The sequence below is a fragment of the Vicugna pacos genome, chromosome 11, assembly GCF_048564905.1.
Source record: "Vicugna pacos chromosome 11, VicPac4, whole genome shotgun sequence".
NCBI lineage: Eukaryota > Metazoa > Chordata > Mammalia > Artiodactyla > Camelidae > Vicugna > Vicugna pacos.
Window position 1 is genome coordinate 78,076,008 of NC_132997.1, and position 22,894 is coordinate 78,098,901.

Below are 22,894 nucleotides of genomic sequence, written 5' to 3' on the forward strand. Positions count from 1 at the left end.
CAAGTTGATATATGTAGTTATTATCATCCACTATTTTAAGACTGCCATGTCTGCTCTTTATTGTATAGACCATAATAAGAGCTAAGAATTATGTAAATAAAAATGAGGTTTCTGTGTCATGGAGAAATCAAAACAAACTGTCAACCAGTTATTTTATCTTTTATGGCAAAATTGCCTTATGGCAAATTAGTTATGTGGCAAAAATTCTCGTGGCTAAAGATGTCTGTGGCAAAGATGCTTACAGGGAAAGTTCCTAGAACCCTGCTCCACCCCTTGTAACCTGTAGTCAACTTTCTGTCACTATGAATTTTCCTAACCTAGATATTTCATGTAAGTAGAATCATAGAATTTTGTTCTTTGTGTCTGGCTTCTTTCATTAAGCCTATTTTCAAGATTCATCCATGTTGTAGCATGTATCAGAACTTTACTCCTTTTATAGGTGAATAATATCTCATTGCATGCATATGTCACATTTTGCTTATCCATTCATATGTTAATGCACATAGGGTACTTCCACATTTTGGCTATTACGAGCAATGCTGCTATGAACATGGGTGTACAAATATCTTTTGAGCCTGTGCTTTCAAAGCTTTTGGGTATGTACCTAGGAGTGGAATTGCTGAGTCATTCCATTCCTAGGAATGAAGTTAAACAATTAAATGTTTAACTCTTTGAGGAGCTACCAAATTGTTTTCCATAGTGGCTGTACCATTTATATTCCCACCAGCAATGTATAAAGGTTCCAATTTTTTGACATCCTTGACAACACCTAATAGGTGTGAAATGACATCTCACTGAGGTTTTGATTTGTATTTACCTAATAACTAATGATGTTGAACATCTTTTCATGCATTTATTGACCATCTGTATATCTTTTTTGGAAAAATGTCTATTCAAGTCATTTATCCATTTTTAAAATTGGATTGTTTGTCTATCTCTTTACTTGTACTCTATCTGTTGCATTTTTTTAACATTTTTTATTGATTTATAATCATTTTACAGTGTTGTGTCAAATTCCAGTGTTCAGCACAATTTTTCAGTCATTCATGGACATATACACACTCATTGTCACATTTTTTTCTCTGTGATTTATCATAACATTTTGTGTATATTTCCCTGTGCTATACAGTGTAATCTTGTTTATCTATTCTACAATTTTGAAATCCCAGTCTATCTCTTCCCACCCTCCACCCCCCTGGCAACCACAAATCTGTATTCTCTGTCTATGAGTCTATTTCTGTCCTGTATTTATGCTTTGTTTTTGTTTGTTTGTTTGTTTGTTTTTGTTTTTGTTTTTTAGATTCCACATATGAGCAATCTCATATGGTATTTTTCTTTCTCTTTCTGGCTTACTTCACTTAGAATGACATTCTCCAGGAGCATCCATGTTGCTGCAAATGGCATTATGTTGTCTGTTTTTATGGCTGAGTAGTATTCCATTGTATAAATATACCACATCTTCCTTATCCAGTCACCTGTTGATGGACATTTAGGCTATTTCCATGTTTTGGCTATTGTAATTAGTGCTGCTATGAACATTGCGGTGCAGGTGTCATCCTGAAGTAGGGTTCCTTCTGGATACAAGCCCAGGAGTGGGATTCCTGGGTCATATGGTAAGTCTATTCCTAGTCTTTTGAGGAATCTCCACACTGTTTTCCATAGTGGCTGCACCAAACTGCATTCCCACCAGCAGTGTAGGAGGGTTCCCCTTTCTCCACAGCCTCTCCAGCATTTGTCATTTGTGGATTTTTGAATGACGGTCATTCTGACTGGTGTGAGGTGATACCTCACTGTAGTTTTGATTTGCATTTCTCTGATAATTAGTGATACTGAGCATTTTTTCATGTGCTTTTTGATCATTTGTATGTCTTCCTTGGAGAATTGCTTGTTTAGGTCTTCTGCCCATTTTTGGATTGGGTTGTTTATTTTTTTCTTACTGAGTCGTATGAGCTGCTTATATATTCTGGAGATCAAGCCTTTGTTGGTTTCACTTGCAAAAATTTTCTCCCATTCCGTAGGTTTTCTTCTTGTTTTCTTTCTGGTTTCCTTTGCTCTGCAGAAGCTTGTAAGTTTCATTATGTCCCATTTGTTTATTCTTGCTTTTATTTCTTCTAGGAGAAAATTTTTGAAATGTATGTCAGATAATGTTTTGCCTATGTTTTTCTCTAGGAGGTTTATTGTATCTTGTCTTATGTTTAAGTCTTTGATCCATTTTGAGTTGATTTTTGTATATGGTGTAAGGGAGTGTTCTAGCTTCATTGTTTTACATGCTGCTGTCTATCTGTTGCATATTTAAAGTAGATTTCTTATAGGCAACATAGAGTTGGGGCTTGTTTTTTTTATCCACTCTGTTTTTTAATTAGCCTATTTAGACTATTCACATTTAAATTGTTTATTGATAAAGCTGTATTAATAACTACAATATGTGTAACAGTTTTATTCTTTGCAATTTTCTGTTTCTGTTTTTGAAACTTTTTCTTTTTTCTGTCTTCTCTAGTTTCGAGCATTTTATATGGTTCCATTTTCTCTCCTCTCTTAGCATATTAATTATACTTCTTTGAAAAATTTTTAGTGGTTCCCCAAGAGTTTGAAATATATATTTGCAACTACTCTAAGTCCATTTTCAAATATACCATACCACTTCATGTGTAGTGTAGGGCATCTTATAAAAGCATTGTAAGTTCCTCCTTCTTGTCCCATATAACATTGTTGTCATTCATTTCACTTATCTGGCAGCTATAATCTCCAAAAACTTTATTGCTATTATTTGAACAGTTATCTATTGGATAAATAAAATAAAAGCTTCTATTCTATCTTCATTTATTCCTTCTCTAATGCTCTTCCTTTTACATATAGATGCAAGTTTCTGACCTGTATCATTTTTCTTTTCTCTGAAGAACATCTTTTAATGTTTCTTGAATGACAGTTTTACTGGCAAAACATTCCTTCAATTTTTTTCTAGGAAAGTCTTTATTTCTTCTTCACTTTTTTTTTTATTCAGTCTCCATAGAGGCTGCCAAAAATTGTCAATGCATCATGGCGAGGTATTGGTAAAAGTTTTCAATTAGCAACAATCGCTCCTTGGTTAAACCTCATTGGCTATGATACTGCCACTGTGCAAAGCTTTTCTCCTTCACTTATAAAGATAATTTTGCTGGATACAGAATTCTAGGTTGATGGATTTTTTTCTTTTAACACTTAAAATATTTCCTTCTACTCTCTTCTTGCTTGCATGGTTTCTAAAGTATTCAATGTAATTCTTATCTTTGTTACTCTATATGTAAGATGTCTTCCCACTGTGGCTTCTTTCAAGACTTTGTCTTTGGATTTCTGTGGCTTGAATATGATATGCCCAGGTATAGAATTTTGGGTATTTAGCCTATGTGATGTTCTCTGAGCTTCCTGGATCTGTAGTTTGGTTCTGTCATTAATTTGGGGAAATTGCTGTCCATTATTACCTCAAATATTTCTTCTACTTTCTCTCTCTTTTTTTCTCTTTCTGGTATTCGTATTATGTGAATGTCACATCTTTTATTATTTCCCCACAATTCTTGGATATTCTGTTTCTTTTGTTTTTGACTCTTTTTTTCTCTTTGAATTTCATTTTGGAATTTCTATTGCTATATCTTCAAGCTCACTGATCCTTTCCTTGGTCACGTTCAGGCTACTGATGTGCCCATCAAAGGCATTCTTCATTTCTGTTAGTGTTTTTGATTTCTACCACTTCCTTTAGATTATTTCTTAATATTTCCATCTTTCTCCTTATACTATTTACCTTTTCTTGCATGTTGTTCACTTTTTACATTAGCACTCTTAGCATATTAATCAAAGTTATCTTAAATTCCTAGTCTAATAACTCCAGAATCTAACACATCTGAGTCTGGTTCTGGTACTTGCTTTGTCTCATCAGATGGTGTTTTTCCCTCGCCTTTTAGCATGCCTTGTAATTTTTGGTTGAAAGCCAGGCATGATGACAAAAGGACCTAGTATATAGCACAGGGAACTATATTCAATTTCTTGTAATAACATATAATGGAAAAGAATCTGAAAAGAAAAATATGTATGTATGTATATATATATAACTGAATCACTTTGCTGTACACCTGAAACTAACATTGTAAATCAACTACACACCAATAAAAATTTTTTTTTAAAAAAGAAAGAAAGCCAGACATGATATATCAGATAACAGAAACTGAGATAAGCAAGCCTCTGCTGTGAGGGTTTTTTTCTTCCTCTAGCTAGGAGTTAGGCTGCTTTTAATGCTTGTTGTAGCTGTAGGTGTCAGAAGCCTCAATTTCTTTTACTGTTCTTGTTTCTATCTTCCCTATTATCTTGGATTTTCCCTAGAAATTTCTCCTAAAGAGAGTCTGAATCTTGCAGCTCTCTCAGTTGTAATGCACTGTTGTTATACTGGAGCCCTGCTGATGTGGTAGTAATGAATTGAGGGAAAGGAAATGTTCTATAATTTTATTATTAAATCTCAGTTTACTTAGTGGGCCTGAGTTCCTGGGCTGTGACATTCAGAAGAGTGTCTTAATTTATTCCCCCTCCCCTAATGTGAGACAGGAAGGCTAGAAGGGCCTGGAGTTGTCCAGTTGCCCTCCCTATAGGTCAGATGAGGCTCTGGTAAAGCAGTTTCCCTTCAGGACAGATTTTTGTTATAGAAGACAGAAAGCTCTGGACATGTTTTAAAATAATTACTTTTAGGGGGGATATATTTCAAAATGGTTACTTTCCCCTTTCCCCTGCCAGAAGAACAGCGTATTTTTCTCTGACCTTCACCACGGGAACCTGGTAAGAATCCTAGAAAAAAAAATTATGAGAGTTTGTGAGCCCCCTTATGACTGGGCCCTCAGGAGTTTTTAACTCTCAGGCTAGTTCACACTCAGCCCCCAGGAATTTGTCAATTGCTGTTTACCTGTTCTTACCAGCTCCTTGCTCCAGTGGCTTCTGCTCCCTCCATATTATGATCCTTTGTATTTTCCTGTCTATCCAGTTTTGGAGGCAGTGGTTTGCCCTGAAAATTTTTTGTTTTATTTAAAAATAATTACATAGAAATCTAGAAAGAAATATGTCAAAATGTAATGGTAACTATATTTGAGGTGATTTTTGGATTCTTGTGTTTTAAAAAAATGCTACCTTTAGAGTCAGAAACAAACAAAAATCCCACAAGCTTTTCCGTTTGTTTTTGTTGAGTAATAGAAACAGTACATCCATATAATGAAATAGTGTACAGCTGTTCAAAAAGAGAAGGAAGCTCTAGATGTACCAATATGGGACACTCCCCCAAGACATATTTAAAAGGCAATGTATAAAATAATATGAAAATGTGCTATCCTTTAAGAAGGTATATATGAATATACCTTTTTATGCATTGTTGATCTTTGAAAGGATACACAAGAAACTGATCATTGTGGTTGCCTCTAAGAAGGGGAACTAGGATAGGAGTGAGGCCTAGTTATAAGTGGCAGACCAGTCTCTGGATGTCAGGAGCTCTTTTCTCTTTCTTAGGCTGAAACCAGTTCTTGGGTCCCTAATCAAATAGAGTGATGATGTGGATGGGATGGGGTTGGGGAGGCCTTTGAAGAGAAAGTCAGGTGACACCCAGAAGACAGAGGCGATCCTAGCAGGCAGAGACAAAGGTAGGGTATTCCTCTCAAAGCAGTTCCAATGTCCCTTTTAGTGCCTACATCTAGTAGGCACTAGCCTCCTTGTGACCTGGGCTGGTGGCATGGACAGTGGGGGTTACTGTGGACTCTTGGCAGAACCATGGTTTCCATGAATTCACTCATCCTGTCACAGTTACCACACTGGATGCACTGAGAGTTCTTTCAAAATGACTCAGATGCAGGCTCTCTCTCAAAAGCATTGAAATGTAATTTAGACCCTGAAGAACCTGTGGAGAATTTAGATTTATTTTTTTCCTAACCCCTGTCAACATCTTCTCCCTCTGATAACTCTTTAATCAGTTTTTATTTTTCAAATTACAGGATGCAGCTTATTAGTGGGTCATGATGGGCATTTTAAAATAGTGAAATACAGTAGAAAAAATATCAGACACAACATGGTAAGAATATGTTATGCTTTTAAAAATTTTATTTCAAATATGTGTGTATGTGCAGAGTTAAAACATAACATGTATTTCTCTTTGTGTGTCTTAATCAAATAAGTAGGAAAGCCACTACCTTATCCATTGATATTTCTTCTGGGGATGTAGAAGAGTGAGTCTTCTCACTCACATCAACAGTTCTCAAACTCTAAGGAGCATAAGAAGCAACTTGGAAGCTTGTTAAAGCTGTAATTCCCAAGCCCTATCAACCTTCAGATATATTCAGATTCAGAGGGCTGGGTTGGGCCCAGGAGACTTCAACAAGCTGGAGATTACAGTGTAAATGTTCCATGTACCCCGCTTTGAAAAGCCCTACTTGACTTTCACTCCCTGGCCAATTTCATCCACAGCCAGGAGTCCAGTGATACCCTCTACCTTGAGTGTTGAAGCCAGACTTACAGCCTGAGTTCTAGGCAACTGGTTATTGGATGCTCTGACCTGGACATTCTACTGGCACCTTGGATTCATGGGGCTCAAACTGAACTCATCTCCTTCCCACCTCACTATTCATTCCTCCTCCATTATTTCCCATCCTTGTGATTGGATGCGCTATCTACCCTGTCAGCCAGACCAGATTAAAGGAGAGAGGGGAGTCCAAAATGACCCCTAGATTTAAGCCCAGGTGTGCAACCAGTGCAGCCACCCAGGGACCCGCACTCTAAACTTGGTCTGATGCTCTACTGCCGCCAACTTGAAATTCTTAATAACTTTTGAAAAAGGGGCCTTACATATTTATTTTGCACCAAGCCCTGAAAATTATGTAGCCAGTCCTGCTTATGAGCCCAGGAGCCTGATAGTGACTTTAAGAGAAATAGGAAGTCAGCAAAATGAACAGGTAGGTCTGGGCAAAAGGTGAGCTGGGTTTTCTACACTTGAGTGTGAGCAGTCTATAATTCAAATCAACCAGGTGGCGAAGTCTGGCAGGCATTGGGAAATGTGAGCAAGAATAGACAAGATATTTGATTCTTCAGGAAGTATTTGCATCTCTGAAATCTTAAGGAAAAAAAAAAGAATAGAGAAGAGAGGCAAGAAAGAAGATAAGTTGGGTTAATCCAAATAGAAGTAACAGGTAAAGTCTTGAAAGGTAATTCGATAGCTAGGGAAGAGAGTATAGAGTGAGAAAGAGTAAGGGACAGGGATAGAACTTTAAGAAACAGCAGTATCAAAGAGGTGGGAAGTATAGGAAGAAGCATCAGTAAAGGCACAGCAGAAATATCGAAGCAAACCCAAGAGAGTAAAAATACTGGGGAAAGGAGAGGAATCTGACAGGGACATGCAGGATCTTATGGTATGGATGGGAAACAGCAGAGAAGCCAATTAGTGACAGTATATGTAGCAAAGAAAGACTTAACTCTTAAAAAAAAATTTTAATAAATTTAAAAATTAAAAAAAGAATTAATTCCATGAAATTTTGATACACTTATTTTAGTTTTGAACACTTACTACTTATAAAAATAATATAAAAGTCACCCATTATTCCACCATCCATATAAGCTCTAGTATTTTGGTGCATTTCCTTCCAATACTTGTTCTCAACATAATTTCTTCCATATTTTTTCTCTACAAAAAGTTACAAATATTCTTTCCATCTACATTTCTTCTCTAAGTTCGAGACCATACTATATATACAGACTCATATCCTACATTGTTTTGCTTAACATCATGTCCTGATCATTTCCTGTGTCATTAGAGGCATGAGTCCCTGGATGCATAGCAATTTTAAAATATCACGAAAGAAAACTTTAAATACTACTATTTTTTCCCCTAATCTCACCCATCCTATCAAATGATTTCACATTTAGTGTTTCTAATTGACTTTGATCTTTACAGACATCATCACTTTGAGATAACTGAGGTAATAGGATAGATACAGTTTAAAATGTTGTTTTTCTTTCACACTGTTTTACAAACATGGTTTCATGTTCTCCATATTCTGGTAGAACAGCTGCAAGCTGTTTTGTAATCTTATTTAATAATTTAAGCATTCATTAGTGGGTTGTTCGCAGCTCTTTTCAGTCCCAGTGACATACAGATTTATTTTCCTTTTGGCCTAATTCACTGGTCTTTTAGTTCCTAGGTGAGTGGATCAAAGTAGATCAGTTGGCTCTTGTTAAGTGTTACCTAAGTATGATTCTAGAAGGATGATGTTAATTTACCTGGCCACTAGCCAGATGTGAATGTATCTGTTTCCCAAAGCTTGGACTTACACTGCATATTTAATTTTTACTTGGTTTAATGGCTGTTAATTGGAGCCATACTGTACTTACAGTCTTTAATTTGCATTTCCCTAATTACTAAGGAAGTTGAGTCTTTTTAAAAAAATATGTGTGTTTACTGTTTGTTTTTCCTCTTAGGCTCCTATTCAATTCAGAGACACAGATGTATTTTGAATGCCCACTTTGTGCCAAGTGCTGTGTGCTTCCCTCAAAGGGTGAGTGACCTAACAAAAACGACCCTTTGGGTAGGGGAGCCAGGATAGTATAGAAAATATATGGCTAACTATACTTACTCAGCAGAATACTGGCAAGCGGTTTGGACAAAGTCCTGTGGGTGGGAGACAAAGAAAGAAGGGGTTGACCTTGTCTGTCACAGATTAGGCTTTTGCAGGGCAAGTGACTTCAGAGCTAGGACCGAACAATAAGATTTGTTCAGGTGAGGAAATGATGTCTGGGGAGAGGGAACAATATGGAGAGAGTCCAAAGGTCAGGAGAGGTTTACCCTGGGAAATAATTTCTGGAGATTTTTCTTCTTCTTCCTCTCTTACACACACCTCTCTCTCAAGCCACACCATTAACTTTCACAGGAAAAGACAATGTAAAGTATCTTCATTTGAGAAACACCCAGGGCTGAGTATACATATTCTATATGCATTTGTAAACCTCCCCAAATGATTCACCCTGACATTTCCGTGTGTCTAGTCCACATTATACTTTCATTGATGTTATCTGACTTGTATACTGACCTCAACTTTGTGAGGTAGGCAGGTGAGTTTGACTGTCTACATTTTACTGATGAAGAATGTGAGTCTCAGAGAGGTTAGGTAACTTACCTAAAATCACACAATTAGTTAGTGGAGCTGGGGTTTGAATCCAGGTCTTGTAACACCTTGATGGTATTATTCTTGCAATACTCATTCTTTCATTTGTTCCTTTTTCCATCAAACACATGCTGTAGTGTCAGGCCATGTGTAAAGCAATCAAGAGCCACTGAAGGGTTTTAAGCAGGAAAGCAGCATGATCTAACTTAGGTTTTATTATTATTATTACTTTTTAAAACAATAGAAGTTCATTCTGGAGGCCAATTTAGGTTTTAGAACCCTTTTCCGGATGAGATGATAGAAAGTGGTGCTTTCCAAACTATCATCTGGCGCCACATATTGGGTCAGAATCTCTGGAGTTGGGGCTCAGGAGTGTTACAATTAGCCAGATTTGGATATTCTTTTCTGATTCTAATGCAATAGAAACTGCTGTATTAGAGAAGGAGGTGGCACAACCTGTTAACATGTCTAAGGTAGTGGCTGTAGTTACTAGGTGAAAGGTGATGAGATCCAGAGACAAAGGGATGCACTTGAGAGTCACTGAGATAGCCTGGGCAGGACTTCCCACTCCACCCTTCCCTGGACAGTGGCTGAGGTTCAAGGAATGGGAGCTGGAATTCCTACCTGATTCCTCTGGCTCCAGAGCCTGTGAGCTTTACTGCACAGAGCCATTTATACCACATCTTGATTTTAAATATTTTATGTTTGTTTCTCTTAGCATTTGTTTTGCAAATCCCCATCTTATCTCAAACAACCTTCAAGCCTTGTATTTCTCCCTCACTTTCATAAAGCCTAGGAGAGAAATAAGGGACAGGCAAGTAAGGCCTTAAAAGTTAAAAAAAAATGTATTTCTTTGGGGCTGGGTACTCAGGCAAGAAAAAAGGAGGTCTGATTAGATGAGCACAGACTGGGGAAGAACCACAGGACACTGGGAGATGCACTGCATCTCCTCTTCTATAAACCCCAGAGGGTCTCCAGGAAACCTGAAGACAATAATCCCAGAAGCCTAGAGGGTGACCCCATTTCCTTCCCAGGGTTATTACTGGGTGTCAGGCTGAAGCAATTCAGGAATTCAGGAAACTGTAAATAAACCACAACAGCCTCAGCTACCATCTCCCCAAACATCAACATCAACTACCTCAACAATAAAATTCATTGCAATTCATCTCGCTGCCACCCACAACCAGACCTGAAGGAGGCAGATGGGACTATGGGAGGGTTTTTTTGCTGCCCCTTCCCCAGCCTGACCCATCTTCATCCCGGGTCTGGTTTTCCTAGGGTCTCCTGGAGGCAGGAAACCGACACCTCTATCTATCTCAGGGGGCACGCTAAGGACACCTCCATTCTCTCCTCACTGCCCGGTAGGTCAGGATTAAAGCAAACTGAGGCAAAGGCGATAGTTGGTAGTGCCAGGAGAAGCCGGTCCTGTACGAGTAACTGGCAAGGTTACAAGGGCCAAGCTAAGCAGGTGGGAATAGAGGTGTTGGGGGAGGAAAAAAAAAAAAAAAAAAGATGGGAAAGTGGGCGTGGCGAGGACTATGATAGGTGTTTGGGGTGGGGCTTGCGAGGCGCCTGGGGGACGCGCCCTTGAGAGTGACCAATCAGAGAACTGGCTGGGGCCAGGGACGGGATGGGGGCGTATCTTGGTCGAGATCAGACCAGTGCAGAGCTCAGGGAGCCGCGCACCGCTCAAGGGCCGCCGGTTTTATAACGCAGTGGCGGCGGCAGTGGAAGGCGGTTGGACCGCAGCGCAGTGCCTGGATCTGACACTCTTTGGCTTGCCTCGGAATTCCTTGGGTTCCAGGTCTGTTCAGTCCTTTCCCAAGGTTCGCTCTATCCTCTGTCCCCTAACTCTTGTCCAGCTCCCGACATCAGCGTTTGCAGAACGAAATGGTCACAGCCATGAATGTCTCAGATGAAATAGAGCAGATATTACAGCCCTACAACTTCGAGATGTTCCAGGACTTAAGGCCCTTTTTGGAGGAGTACTGGTGAGACCTGGGGAAAGGGAAGGGCCATGCCAGGGGCCCAACTCTGATGACTGCTATTTGTGTGGGGTTGGGGGTTGAGGGGACGCGACACAGAATGCCCGCAATGATTTTGCTAAAGATCAAAGGTATTGGTCTCCCTTGTACTGGCTTCACGTCCTCATTGTTCAAGGTGCAGGTAGTGTGGCACCTCAAAGAGAGGAGATCTGGAAGAAAGAAAGGCAGAAATAAGAGGATGGGGTGAGGAATGTGGGAGAAGACAGAAACCAAGGGGAAAGAGTGTAGTGAGAACTGGTCTCTGAGAAATAGGGTTGATCTGAACTCCTACTCCCATCCACCTTATAGATGACTCCCCTCCGTCCTTTGTGGCGGCGGGTTCGCGCGTGGGTATATAGTGCTGGTGCCCAGGGACAGCCTGCCCTTTGCAGTTATCACGTTGTTCCTCAAATGCTCCATCCTCCCTGCTGTGGAGAAAGAGGCAAAGTCAGGATGCTCTTCCAAGATTTCCCCAGGCTCCCTGGCATTGCTCTAGAACTCCTCAAAAGTGTTTGTGGACTGACTTTGTGCTCCGGGCAATTTGCCCTGATCCAGCTAGGCAGAAGCTGTTGCCACATTCTTCTTACACTACGGTCTGGGGTTGTCTCTAGGCATGGGCAGCTGTCACCCACTCCCAACCCCACTGAGAAAGCAAAAGTCACAGAAGCCTTGGACATATCCCCTGCCCTGTGCTAGGTGTTTCATATACATTAACACTGTCAGGGGAGGAGTGTTAGTCCTCCCTTACAAATGAGGAAACTGAGACTCAGAAAACTGAGTAGTCTTTCCAATGTTACACAGCTAGTAGGTGGCAGAACTAGGACTCCAACCCAGGGCACTCACCTGGAGAGATGAGTGGGTATTCCTATAACCAGTACCCACCTATAAGCTCATCCCCTCTGCCTTCTGCCTGCCAGGGCAATCTCATTTGCCATAGCTCTGATCTACCTGCTGCTCATCTTTGTGGGGCAGAACTACATGAAGGCACGGAAGGGCTTCAACCTTCAGGGATCTCTCATCCTTTGGTCTTTCTGCCTTGCAGTCTTCAGGTAAGTCCTCACCCACACACTCCCCACCTGTCTTGTAGACCTCATTCTATTCCTAAAAGCTTTCTAGAAATCTAAATCGCATCAACTCCCCAAGTTGTCCCCTACTTCTCTCCCTATCCCATTATCTCAGCCCTAACTCCTCTCCCCAGATTCCATCCTCATCCCATATTACCCTATTTTCCTTCTTCCCCAGTCCCCAAACTGGCAGTCTCTGCTCTCTCTCTCATGAGTCCTCTTGTGCTCATGGAGTCTGGGTACTTCCAACCATTTCCCCATCCTCTAATATTCTCTGAATTTAACATCCTCTCATAAGACTTTCCAATTGCTTCCCCAGCCTTTCCTTTCCATATTTCCTCCCCCAAACTCCTTCAATTGCCCCCATCCTGCCACCTATCTCCTCCCAGGCTTCTACCCATCCCATGAGCCCTATTCCCTAACTCAACTTCCAGTCCCATCCTCCAGCACTTCCCAGTCCTTCCCTGGCTCTCATCTCTTCTAGATTACTGGTTGGCTCTACCAGATTGGCCCCAGGATCTCAGAAGCTGTGACTCATCTCCTCTGAAAGGGTGGGGAGATGGTAGAACTTGGGTCAGTGACCTGACCAGGCCAAGGGGGAAGGGTGAATTGGTGCCTGTGGATGATCCTTATACCCTTTTCCTCTGTCCCATTTCAGTATCCTCGGGGCAGTGAGGACATGGGTCTATATGGGGACCTTGCTACTTAGGGGGAGTCTAAAGCACACTGTGTGCTTCACCGACTTCATCAACCATCCCATAATCAAATTCTGGTCCTGCCTCTTTGTTCTCAGCAAGATCATTGAACTTGGTGAGTGATAAGGCTTTATCTCTCTGGTGTGCAGTCAACTGCATACCTCCTCAGCCCCACCCCAAATCACAGGGAGAGTCCCTTCCCAATACCTTGGGTCCTAACAACATCTCTCACCCAAGCCCCTCTTCAGATTCTCTGCCACAAAGACCCCTCTCCCTGCCCTGAAAATTCCCCCTATGCTCCCATATCCAGTATGGAAGGTGGTCCCAACACTGGATGGTATGCCAACTATGACTTCCCATCTCTCAGGAGACACGGCCTTCATCATCCTGCGTAAGCGGCCACTCATCTTTGTGCACTGGTACCACCACAGCACAGTGCTGGTGTATGCAAGCTTTGGATACAGGCACAAGGTGGCTGCAGGGGGCTGGTTCATGACCATGAACTATGGTGTACATGCCATCATGTACACCTACTACACTCTGAAGGCTGCCAAAGTGAAGCCCCCCAGGTGGTTTCCCATGTTCATCACCAGCCTGCAGGTCCTGCAGATGTTTATGGGAGCCATTTTCAGTATCCTGACTTTCATCTGGAGACAGCAGCAGGGATGCCACACCACAACGGAAGAGCTCTTCTGGTCCTGCATCTTGTATATGACCTATTTCCTCCTTTTTGCCCAGTACTTCCACAAAACCTACATAATTCCCAGGATCAAAGCCAAGACCAAAAGCCAGTGAAGGGTTGAAGAAAAAGGAGCCCCAAAGTCTCCTCTCCCGAGGCATTGAGGTGCTGAGCTTACGTTTGGGAGAATGATTAGGATTCCTTTCCTGCATGGTTTCCCCATGAGATTTGCGCCCCTAGGTGGCTGGAAGTTATGACAGGCAAGAAGTGTCACCCCTGGGATGGAGATGTGATCTAGTACTTTGATGTTTCTGTTTTTAATGTGAAGGCCAAGCAGGCCCTAGCATGGGGGTGGGATGGAGGATGCTCCCCAGAGCTGAGTTATTTATAGTTCCAGAAATCTTTCTTCTTGCTCTGTTTTGGCAATTAAAGATTTCAACAAGATTTTGGGGTTTTGGGGATTTAAGGGAAGGGGACTGCTGTAATGAGAGAGGGTTGCTGGCAGTTCGATGACCTGCAGGTGAGAAGCTTAAGAAGGCATGTGGAAGGATGAGAGGCACACACAGAGACACTCAATGAGAATCCTAGGCCTGGTAGGCACTTAATAAATGTCTGTCACAGACTAGAATTTTATTGCTGTTAGAGGCTCAAGCCCCTTATAGGAACAGTGAGAAACAGGTGCAGAAAGGCGAAGTAACAAGTCATAGGCTTCCTTAATTGCAGAATTGATACCAGCAAGTAAGCGTTCGAGACCAGACCCTCCGGTTATCCTCCATGATACCACGAGGTGGCGCCGCAGCACCAGCTTTGGCCAACGCCCGCCGAGCAGTTAGCCCCCAAGCCTTACAGACGAACATGCACGCACGCATGCGTGCGCCGCTCTGCTCCAGGGATTCCCCCGGCTTCCCCAACCTGATGTTGGGGGCCTAGGACGACCAAAGCCCTAGAAGCCTGGACCGTAACCTCTTTCTTGTACACCGAGCTCTCCTTTTAGACATGAAGAAGGGTGAGAGAAGGGGGCTCAACCGCAACTCTGAATCATCAGGCCTTTGACAGTCCGCGCACATTTATTTCATTTATCTCTGAAAACAGGGAAGGAAGAGTCTGGAGAAGGCGGGGTGGGCCAAGGGTGAGTTGGCCTCCGGGGAACTGGTCCCTGTTCCTGGCCTTAGTCCAGGGTCGTGGACTGTGTCTAGGGCCAGTCCACCCCTCAGGCCTGGAAGGGGGTAGGCTCTCTCCTGAGCCAGCCGCCCCCCCGCAACGCCGGCAGCCCCAGCACCCCTCTCAGACTCCGGGACAGGAGCAAGCCAGTCTGGAAGACCCCAGTCCAGGGAGGCTGTGAATTATCGCCCCCGCCCTCGGCGATGAGAGGCTGGGCCACTCATACGGGCCGTTCCACGGCGTACTGGCACGGACTAAGGTTCGCGGCCGGGGATGTCCCGGGCACCGCGGGGTAGCTGAAAGAGGCGTGCTGTTTCGCCTTGAGCCTCAGGCTGGCCAGACTCGAGTTACATGGGTCCCGATATACGTAGGGAGAGGAGGCGGCTGCAGCTGCGGCTGCGGCGGCCGAGGCGTAAGGGCAGGACACTGCCCCGGACGACACTGCAGCCGGAGCCAGCCCGGGGGGTCCCCCGCCCAGGCCCTGCAGGGCCCCGGGTCCTGGCACCGTGCCCGGGGTGGCGGCGGCCGAGGGCACCATGGAGGCTGCGATGGAGCTGGGTGGCGAGAAGACGGGCTGCGAAGCCAGAGGCCCCACGTTGACCGAGTTGAAGGCGAAAGGGAAGGTCTTGGCGGCGAGCGGCGGGCCAAGTGCCTTGGGTGGCCAATTGCCGTATGAGTAGCCAGGGTACACCTCCTCGTAGGGCGGCACCAGCCCCCCGAGGGGCGCCGCGAAGCCGCTCTTGCACAGCTCGGCCTGCTGGCTACGCTCGCGCTTTCTCCACTTGGCGCGCCGGTTCTTGAACCATACCTGCGGGCATGGGAGGAAAGCTGTCAGGGCGCAGCCTCCAGCATGGCCGGTGGGTGGGTCACCCGGACTGGGGTCCAAGCGAGGGGCGGGGCCGGACGGAGCATAAGCAAGACAAGGTGGCCGGAGACGGGAATGGGGTGATAGAGCAGCCGGACAGGGCCAGTGAGAAGCACACAGTCAGCGGGCTGAGAAAGAAGCAGGGAGCGGCAGGACTGAGTCAGGGGCGAAGGCGGGGGACAGCAGGATGAGGTCAAGGAGGGGTGAAGAGGAGAACCAGAGACAGCGCCAAGGGAGAAGGAACGCTCTGCCTGGGGTGACAGAGTGGAGTAAGAGCAGAGATTGGACGTTGGTTGGAAGAAGGTCATGGGGACAGCGGACGGGGGCCGAGGGACGTCGGGTGTTGGGTCCGAGAATGGGGCAGGCCGGGCAGAACCACAGACTGCTGATTCCAAAGCTACTCCCTGAGCCGCCCAGGAGAGGAAGGCCCAGGGTAGGGTGAGGCTGGCGGCTCTGAGAGGGCCGTACCCGCACGCGGGCCTCGGTGAGGTTGGTCCACACGGCGATCTCTTCTCGCGTACTCATGTCGGGGTAGCGGTTCCTCTGGAAGGTCGCCTCGAGCTCTTGCAGCTGCTGGCTAGTGAAGTGCGTGCGCTGTCGCCGCTGCTTCTTCTTCAGCGAGCCGTCTTCAGGGGAGCCGCCAGGCAGCGAAGCCGAGGCCTTCTCCGAATCTGGGTGCCGGGGTGGGGACAGGTCACAAGGAGTCCATGCCTGCACGGATTCCCGGGCTTGGGGACCTTCTCCGCGGGGCGGCTGACTCCCTCCCTGGCTTCCACTCCAGGGTCCCACCCGCTAAAGGATGGAGCTGTTATTCCCCCCACCTCCAGGAGGGGGCGCGCTCACCACTCTGTTCTTGTCCCTTGCAGCCGTGTTCTGCGAGTGGGGGGTGGGGGGTGCCCGCATCTGACAGCGAGAGGGCCGGGCTCCGGGCCTCCGCCTCGCTGAGCAGGCCGAACTCCATGGAGGGAGGGCTCTGTAGGGAAGAAAAGACAAGACCAAGTTAAATGGGAATAAAATCTCCCAGTTATGCAGTTCCCAGTAGTGTTTCCCCACCGGTTCTCTGTCCCCTTTCTCAGCCACCAACATAAAGCTACCCTGTGTGGGATGCCCTAGGATAGAATGGGGAAACAGCGGTCTAAGGAGGGAAATGTGTATACTCAGAGGTTTTAAAGACAGATATACACAATAGACTTTGATTTGTTCACTGCTGGGCACTTAGAACTCTGCCTGGTGCACAGTTGGTGTTCAATAGGTATTTATTGAATTAATGAAAACCACACTATTGAGTACCATATACCACATCCTCAAAAACTTGAATTCCCTTTCACACGAATGCCCAATATCCCTATAAATTCAAACATGCCCCTCAGTCAGTCACATCTGAGACAGTCTGAACCTGTGTTAGTCACTCTTCAGTGCAACAGATTTGATTTTGAACCAGGCCTAATATGTCTGCCATTAGGAGAATCACTGCTATCATTTATGACCAGTTACTATGTGCTTTCACCTCATTTTCTCTCCCTCCACAAGAATGCATGAATATTAGGTATTATCATGCTTTTTTAGGTGAGGAAACTGAGACGTGAAGTGACAATTAAGGTCACAGAACTTGTAAATAGTGGAGCTGGGATCTGAACCATCTGGGAGACTCCTAAGCTGTGCTTTTCTTCATTTTCTTTTTCAGATGTGTTCTTTGCCGCCCTCCCCACAAATCCCTTCAGGGAATGGAACTCAGGGCTAACCTCAGGGATAGAAATCTAGCCTGACCTTACCTGGGTCTGCTTCAACCAGGAGGGCCACCCTGCTTTTGTCTGTTTTATTTATGCTTTCTGGAGAGATTTCATTTGAAGAAAGGGTTCCAGGATCAAAAACAAGTTTGAAAATCATTAGGTATTTGGCCCCACCTGCTTCTATACCTGCCCAGACATACATGGCATCCCACCTGTCACCACTCTCATGCCTGGCCTCTAGCAGGCCCACCCCAGGCAGTGGATGTGGGCTTCTTAGAACCACCTTTCTACCCTTACTCTCTGTGCCAAACCTCACCTGAAATTGTCCAGAAGCCTGCCTAGGTCCCCCTCCAAGTTTCTCATGCAGTGTTCTCTTTCCCAGGCCCCCTCTGGCGGGAGGAAGGGAAAGAGATACTAGTGGGGCTCAAGACTCTGGATGCCTCTTGGTCACAGAACCAAAGGAGGCTAGGGACAGAGGAACAGGGGTGAAGAGCTGGGTAAGAGGGGATCCATCTGCCTTCCCATTAACAGGGACTTAATGCAGGCTGTCCAAGGTGGCATTAATGTGGCGGATTAGCCTAGATTGAGATGTGTGTCACTTGGCTGCTCTGAATTTATTAGGAGCCTTTCTCAGGGAGGCGCAGATGGGCAGTGGCCTGTATTTGCACATGGTAATGCCCCCTTCAACCAGCTCAGAGATGACAGCTGCCCCCCTCCTCCACCTCTCAAGTGAAATTGAGGTGGGACAGAGGTCAAGGCAGGAGGTTGAGAAACAGTCCCTGTTCTTTCTGCAGGCAGAGGGGACCAGACCTTGGACCTCTTCCTAGAGTTGGAGAGGCAGGGCTGAAGGAGCCACAGGAAGGAAGGAGGGGAGTCTGGTAGGAGGTGGGCGTGCTCAGCTTGCCCCTCCTCCAGGCCTGAGGTCAGGAGCCAGAGGCTTGGGCTTGGCCAAGTGATGCGCTGATGAAGGGAGAGGACCTTGGGAGGGAGCTGGAGCAGCCTTGACTAGGAGCTCCTCCCAAGTTGCCAGGAAGGTTTAGAACTGAGAGCTGGGAAAAGGGGGGTGGGGGCTCTGAAGTCTTCTCTTCACACCCAACACGCCCTCAAAATGCACACCATGCCCTTGACTTCTCCCAAGGCCCCCCGGGAGCAACAGAGAGCTGGGAAAAGAGGGACAGTTGGGTTTGCCTGTAGGGAAAGCTGAATCCCACCATTGCCATTCCTCCTTCCAGTCTGCTTTGGCTCCAGACTTTCCATTTTCCACACTCCCCTTCCCCCAGCATTCCATACCTGTGTCTTGGTTTCACTCTTTATTTCAGCAGAGGGAGGCAGGGTGAGGAGAGATAAGGGCCAGAATAAAAGACGAGGCGGAGAAAGCAGAATTCAGGCTGTGTGTTCCCAGAGACAGACAGACACACATGCTGATACACACGGGCCCCCACTCAGACAAAATAAGAACTTGGACTTGGAGCTAGGGGCATACAAACACACACTCTCCCACACATGTGCTCCCACATTCAGGCAGACAGACACACACCGTCACACAGTCTCCTCTCTCTGTGACAGGGACAGCTGCCTTGGCTGTTTTGGAGCTAGCCATTACCCTCCCCCTCCCCTTCCTGGCCCCTCTGAACCTCAGCTCTCAGTCCCAGGAACTAAGGATTCTGTGGGGGAGGAGGAAGCCAAAGGAGTCAGGGGAATGGTCTGTACTCAGGCTGCTGGGGAGAGCCTGTTCAGCTGAATGGGGTGAAGGTTTGAGAATGCTGGAAGAGATTGGGGTAGGGAGCAGAAACTGATTAGGCCTCTCTTAGGAAAGTAATACAGTATAGCCCAAAGAAACTAGGTTTGGGGATCAAAAGATCTGAGGTCATGTCCTAGCTCCCAAACTTACTAGTTGTGTGTCCTTGACAAATTACTTTCCCTCTCTGGGTATATTTTTTCATCTCTAAATGGGAGATTATAATCCCTTCCCTACCTACCTTCAGTATTGTTACAAGATTATAATAAAGCATAACAAGGAGAAACTGGTAGGGATAAAACTCTATATATGTTTTTTTGTTTTTGGGGGTTTTTTGTCTTCATTCATTAAACTGATGTTTATTTGGCACCTTCTATGAGCTAGGCATTGAATAAGGCACTGAGGATAGAGTGGTAAATAAGATCTCATCCTCCTCTCTGCCCTTGCTTGAGTGGTTCACCTCCCTAGACCCTGTGTCTCCTAGTGAAAAATTTCTCTGGTGACTACAGGTGAGTATGCTGCATTTTAGAGAGGGTTGCAAGTGTGTGTCAGGAGCATTCTATCCTAAACATAAAGGAAGGCCCAGTCAATAAGGTAACATCCAAATGGGCAGGGTAACCCAAGCTGGGAGCCACACTGGGGACCAGGGACTGGTAGAAGAAGGAATGAAGGCTTTAGGCTCTTAACTGTGTCAGTAACAGCAGACAGAGGAGATGAGGCTGAGAAGGGCCCTGCCTGTGAAGTTAAAAAGGCAAGAACACTAATGCCAGGCAGGCAATAGAGAAAGGGTGAGAGCAGAGGCCTCTAGCAGACCCGTGTTGGGTGGGCTCATCAGGCAGAGGCTGGGGGCACCAAGCTGTTGTCTGAGTTGGAGACAGGCTGGCTGAGAATTAAGCTCCCCCAAACTGCTGGAGGTCAGGAAGCTAGGGAGTTGGGACTGTGGCCAGGGACTTCACCTCACTCAGGGGACAGGGACAGGCAGTAGGTCTGGAAGTCGCAGGGTCAGTTGATGCTGGTAGGATATGCGAGGCAGAGCCAAAGAGAGCCCAGAGATAACAGTGGTGCTGAGTCTAGCTCTGGAGGGCCTCCTGCCCCACTCCAGCATCTCTGACACATCCCGCAGGGGTATGTGGCCCAGGCTCCACTGGCTGGCGTCAGGGTGGCAATCCCAGCCTAGGGATAATGGAAGGCCTGCAGGTGACCTTGGTCTTTGAAGTACAGCATGGAATTATAAGAAGCTGTCATGGACTGCAGCAAGAACCAAATATCCAAGATGTATTAAGATGGAGAGGAGAGACTGTCATAGACCAGAGAGGCCATAGTGGGGAGGCCATGGTTTCCAAGGGACACAGCTCAAAGGAAGAAGGCAATTGCCATATGCATCCACTTTTGTTCTGAAGCCAAAGGGTTAGACCAGGGCCACAGCCAGAGTAGTTGCAGCTACCTGAGTAGTTGCTCCGCCCAAGGCAGGAGGCACACCCTGGAACTGAAATGGGGGAAAACCTTTCTCTTGCAGGGACTGAATGGAAAGGAAGACAAGAGGGGAGTTGTGATGCTGTGCCTCAGCTCAGCAAGCACCAAGTTGGTGAACAAGTATAAATCAGGCTCTAAACTGGGACGGAACCATCCTATAAACTTGATACTCAAGTGAGGCCCTTAAGTGCACATAGCCTCACGTTCCTTAAGGACACTGAGCATCCACATTGTCTGGTCTGCTAAGCTGCAATGAGCAAATGAAAGCAAATGAAGGCAGCTGTAGACAATGCTCACAGCCCAAGAGGAAACCCTAAGACTCACGTGGAGGCAGCAATGATTTGATGAACTTAATTTACCAAGGGGTATATCAGGAATCAGAGAGATGGGCCTACACACCCTTCTTTCCTTCTTTCCCTCAACAAGTGTTAGGTGCTAAGACAGATGCCCAAGAATGGTAAGGCACAGACTCTAACTTCTAGGAGCCTACAGTCTGGGGAGGCAAACAGCACTGGATGGAATGATGGTCTGCATGAGCCTGATTCCTAGATTGTGGGAGATGAGAGAGACAGAAGCCCATGTAAGGTGGTATCAAGTTTTGGGGTACAGAGAATATAGTACCCAGCTGATCTGAGAACTGGGGAGGCAGAGAAGGGGGCAGAGATTTCTAAATAATGGGACAGTATTGGGAATGAGCTGGCAGGTTCACAGGGCAGCAGGGAGCCTAGCTTGGCTAGGGTCTCAGTGTGGGCAATGGAAATCATCAGAGAAAAATGGTCAGGCTGAGAGGGACTGCAGTGAGGGGCAAGGGGTACGGGTTCAGGTTTGATAAAGTGTAGGCTAGAGCATCTCCAGCTTTTCCATCAAAAAACCCTTAAGACTAGTAAGAGAGAATACAGTACAGAAAACAGGGGCACAACCTGAAACAACTGCTGCCAGTGTGAAATTTCTTTGAGATCTTAAGCCTTATGTTAAAAATGGAAAATTTTGCCTTCTATTCCATACATAAGTTCTGTTTGTTTTAATATAAAAATAATGTTTTCTCTCCAAATCTCCAAGAGACATCTTTAAGTGACATCACCACACCAGGAAGATGGGCTGTTTAGCCTGCAGCGTCATGCCACTCCCACTCCTCTGCTGCCCTCTCCCACCCCAGCTCCTATTGAGAAGCATTGCTCCAAGCAGTGGGAGTCACTGGAGGCTTGTAGGTGAGGGAGTGACATAAAAGCAGTACCTTTGGGGTCTTTATTTGGCAATGGTGAGCAGAATGGATTGGATAGGGGAGAGACAGCAAAGGGGAAACTATTAACTGAGTGGTGTAAAGTAAGGAAGTCCCCAGGCGAGGGAAAGGAGCGGAGAGAGTTCTGAAAGTGGCTCTTTCTCATCCTACTGTCTTTTCCGTTATTTCCCCATCACTATCATCATGGGTCCCTGTCCGTGACCATGGACTAGACTCTAGATAATCCCAAAGCTCAGGACCTAATGGATCCTTTGGGTTAGCTGCCATCTCCTTCCCGCACACTCTAGGAAGCATCATTTAGAGTAAGTAGAGAAGAAAAGATTTGGCTGGCTGTCCTTCTCTTGTGCCCACTCCTAACTCAGCTCCAACTCGCCCTCCCTGCCCTCCCTTCCTGGACCTCAGTTCTGGGCCCAGATTCACTTCCTTGAGCAGGAGGCAGGCAGGGATCAGATCAGGATATTTGGCCTGGTAGAGGAGCTAAGCATTTGGGGAGCTCCCTAGAATTTTCAGAGAGGAGTAGGGATCGTGATTGGCATCTGAAGCCTAGGATCGGGTGTCCTATCTGTCATTGAGAATCTTCCTGTGGCTGGATCAGGGATGCTAGAAGGCTGATAAGTCTTGAGACCTCACCATTCCAAACAAAGATTCTATGATTACAGGGGACCTACAGTTTGGGCATAATAATAGCAATAATCCTTTTTATTTCTGTGGTGCTTCTCCATTTGCAAAGGGTTTTCATATACATGATTTCATTTAACTCTTACACACCTTGAGTGGCAGGAATGATCATCCCCATTTCACCTCTAAGAAGACGAATTTATCCATGGTTACACAAATTGAAGGGATTCTAATCCAGTTCTCCCAAGACAAGGGACTGAGCTCTTTCCATTCCTCGCCCCCTCCACCCCAGCAGCCATTTGTGGCTCTGACAGGCATTGATCCTCCCAAGCCCTTAAGGATTCCATTTCTACTTCCTGCCTCTACCACTCCTCTGGAAATGAGCTCTGGAAGTTTGCTGCCCACTGTGTTCCAAGGAACATTTTCCTATTCATCCTGTGCTTGAATCATTCCAGTTC

At 45.6% G+C, this 22,894-nt stretch overlaps 2 protein-coding genes and 1 pseudogene across 2 annotated transcripts; 1 reads left to right on the forward strand and 2 right to left on the reverse strand.

Annotated features, from left to right (window-relative positions):
• Window positions 1–3,001: 3,001 nt before the first annotated feature.
• On the reverse strand, window positions 3,002–3,125 carry LOC116282544 (U4 spliceosomal RNA; annotated as a pseudogene).
• Window positions 3,126–10,810: 7,685 nt separating this feature from the next.
• ELOVL3 (ELOVL fatty acid elongase 3) lies at window positions 10,811–14,055 on the forward strand. Its single transcript, XM_006210476.4, has 4 exons — window positions 10,811–11,140; window positions 12,091–12,222; window positions 12,896–13,047; window positions 13,300–14,055. The coding sequence occupies exons 1-4, from the start codon at window positions 11,040–11,042 to the stop codon at window positions 13,725–13,727; spliced, it is 813 nt and encodes a 270-aa protein (XP_006210538.1). The 5' UTR covers window positions 10,811–11,039; the 3' UTR covers window positions 13,728–14,055.
• Window positions 14,056–14,659: 604 nt separating this feature from the next.
• Window positions 14,660–16,610, reverse strand: PITX3 (paired like homeodomain 3). Its single transcript, XM_031682699.2, has 3 exons — window positions 16,481–16,610; window positions 16,106–16,308; window positions 14,660–15,580 (listed from the first exon to the last, which is right to left on the reverse strand). Exons 1-3 carry the CDS (start codon window positions 16,596–16,598, stop codon window positions 14,993–14,995), a joined length of 909 nt encoding a protein of 302 aa, XP_031538559.2. The 5' UTR covers window positions 16,599–16,610; the 3' UTR covers window positions 14,660–14,992.
• Between the last annotated feature and the right edge of the window lie 6,284 nt (window positions 16,611–22,894).

Coding starts and splice junctions, on each gene's coding strand:
- ELOVL3 (XM_006210476.4), top strand. CDS start 11,040: ATGGTCACAGCCATGAATGTCTCAGATGAAATAGAGCAGATATTACAG. Junction 11,141..12,090: donor CCCTTTTTGGAGGAGTACTG/GTGAGACCTGGG, acceptor TCTGCCTGCCAG/GGCAATCTCATTTGCCATAG. Junction 13,048..13,299: donor CAGCAAGATCATTGAACTTG/GTGAGTGATAAG, acceptor CCCATCTCTCAG/GAGACACGGCCTTCATCATC.
- PITX3 (XM_031682699.2), bottom strand. CDS start 16,598: ATGGAGTTCGGCCTGCTCAGCGAGGCGGAGGCCCGGAGCCCGGCCCTC. Junction 16,309..16,480: donor CAAGGGACAAGAACAGAGTG/GTGAGCGCGCCC, acceptor CCCGGCACCCAG/ATTCGGAGAAGGCCTCGGCT. Junction 15,581..16,105: donor TCACCGAGGCCCGCGTGCGG/GTACGGCCCTCT, acceptor CCATGCCCGCAG/GTATGGTTCAAGAACCGGCG.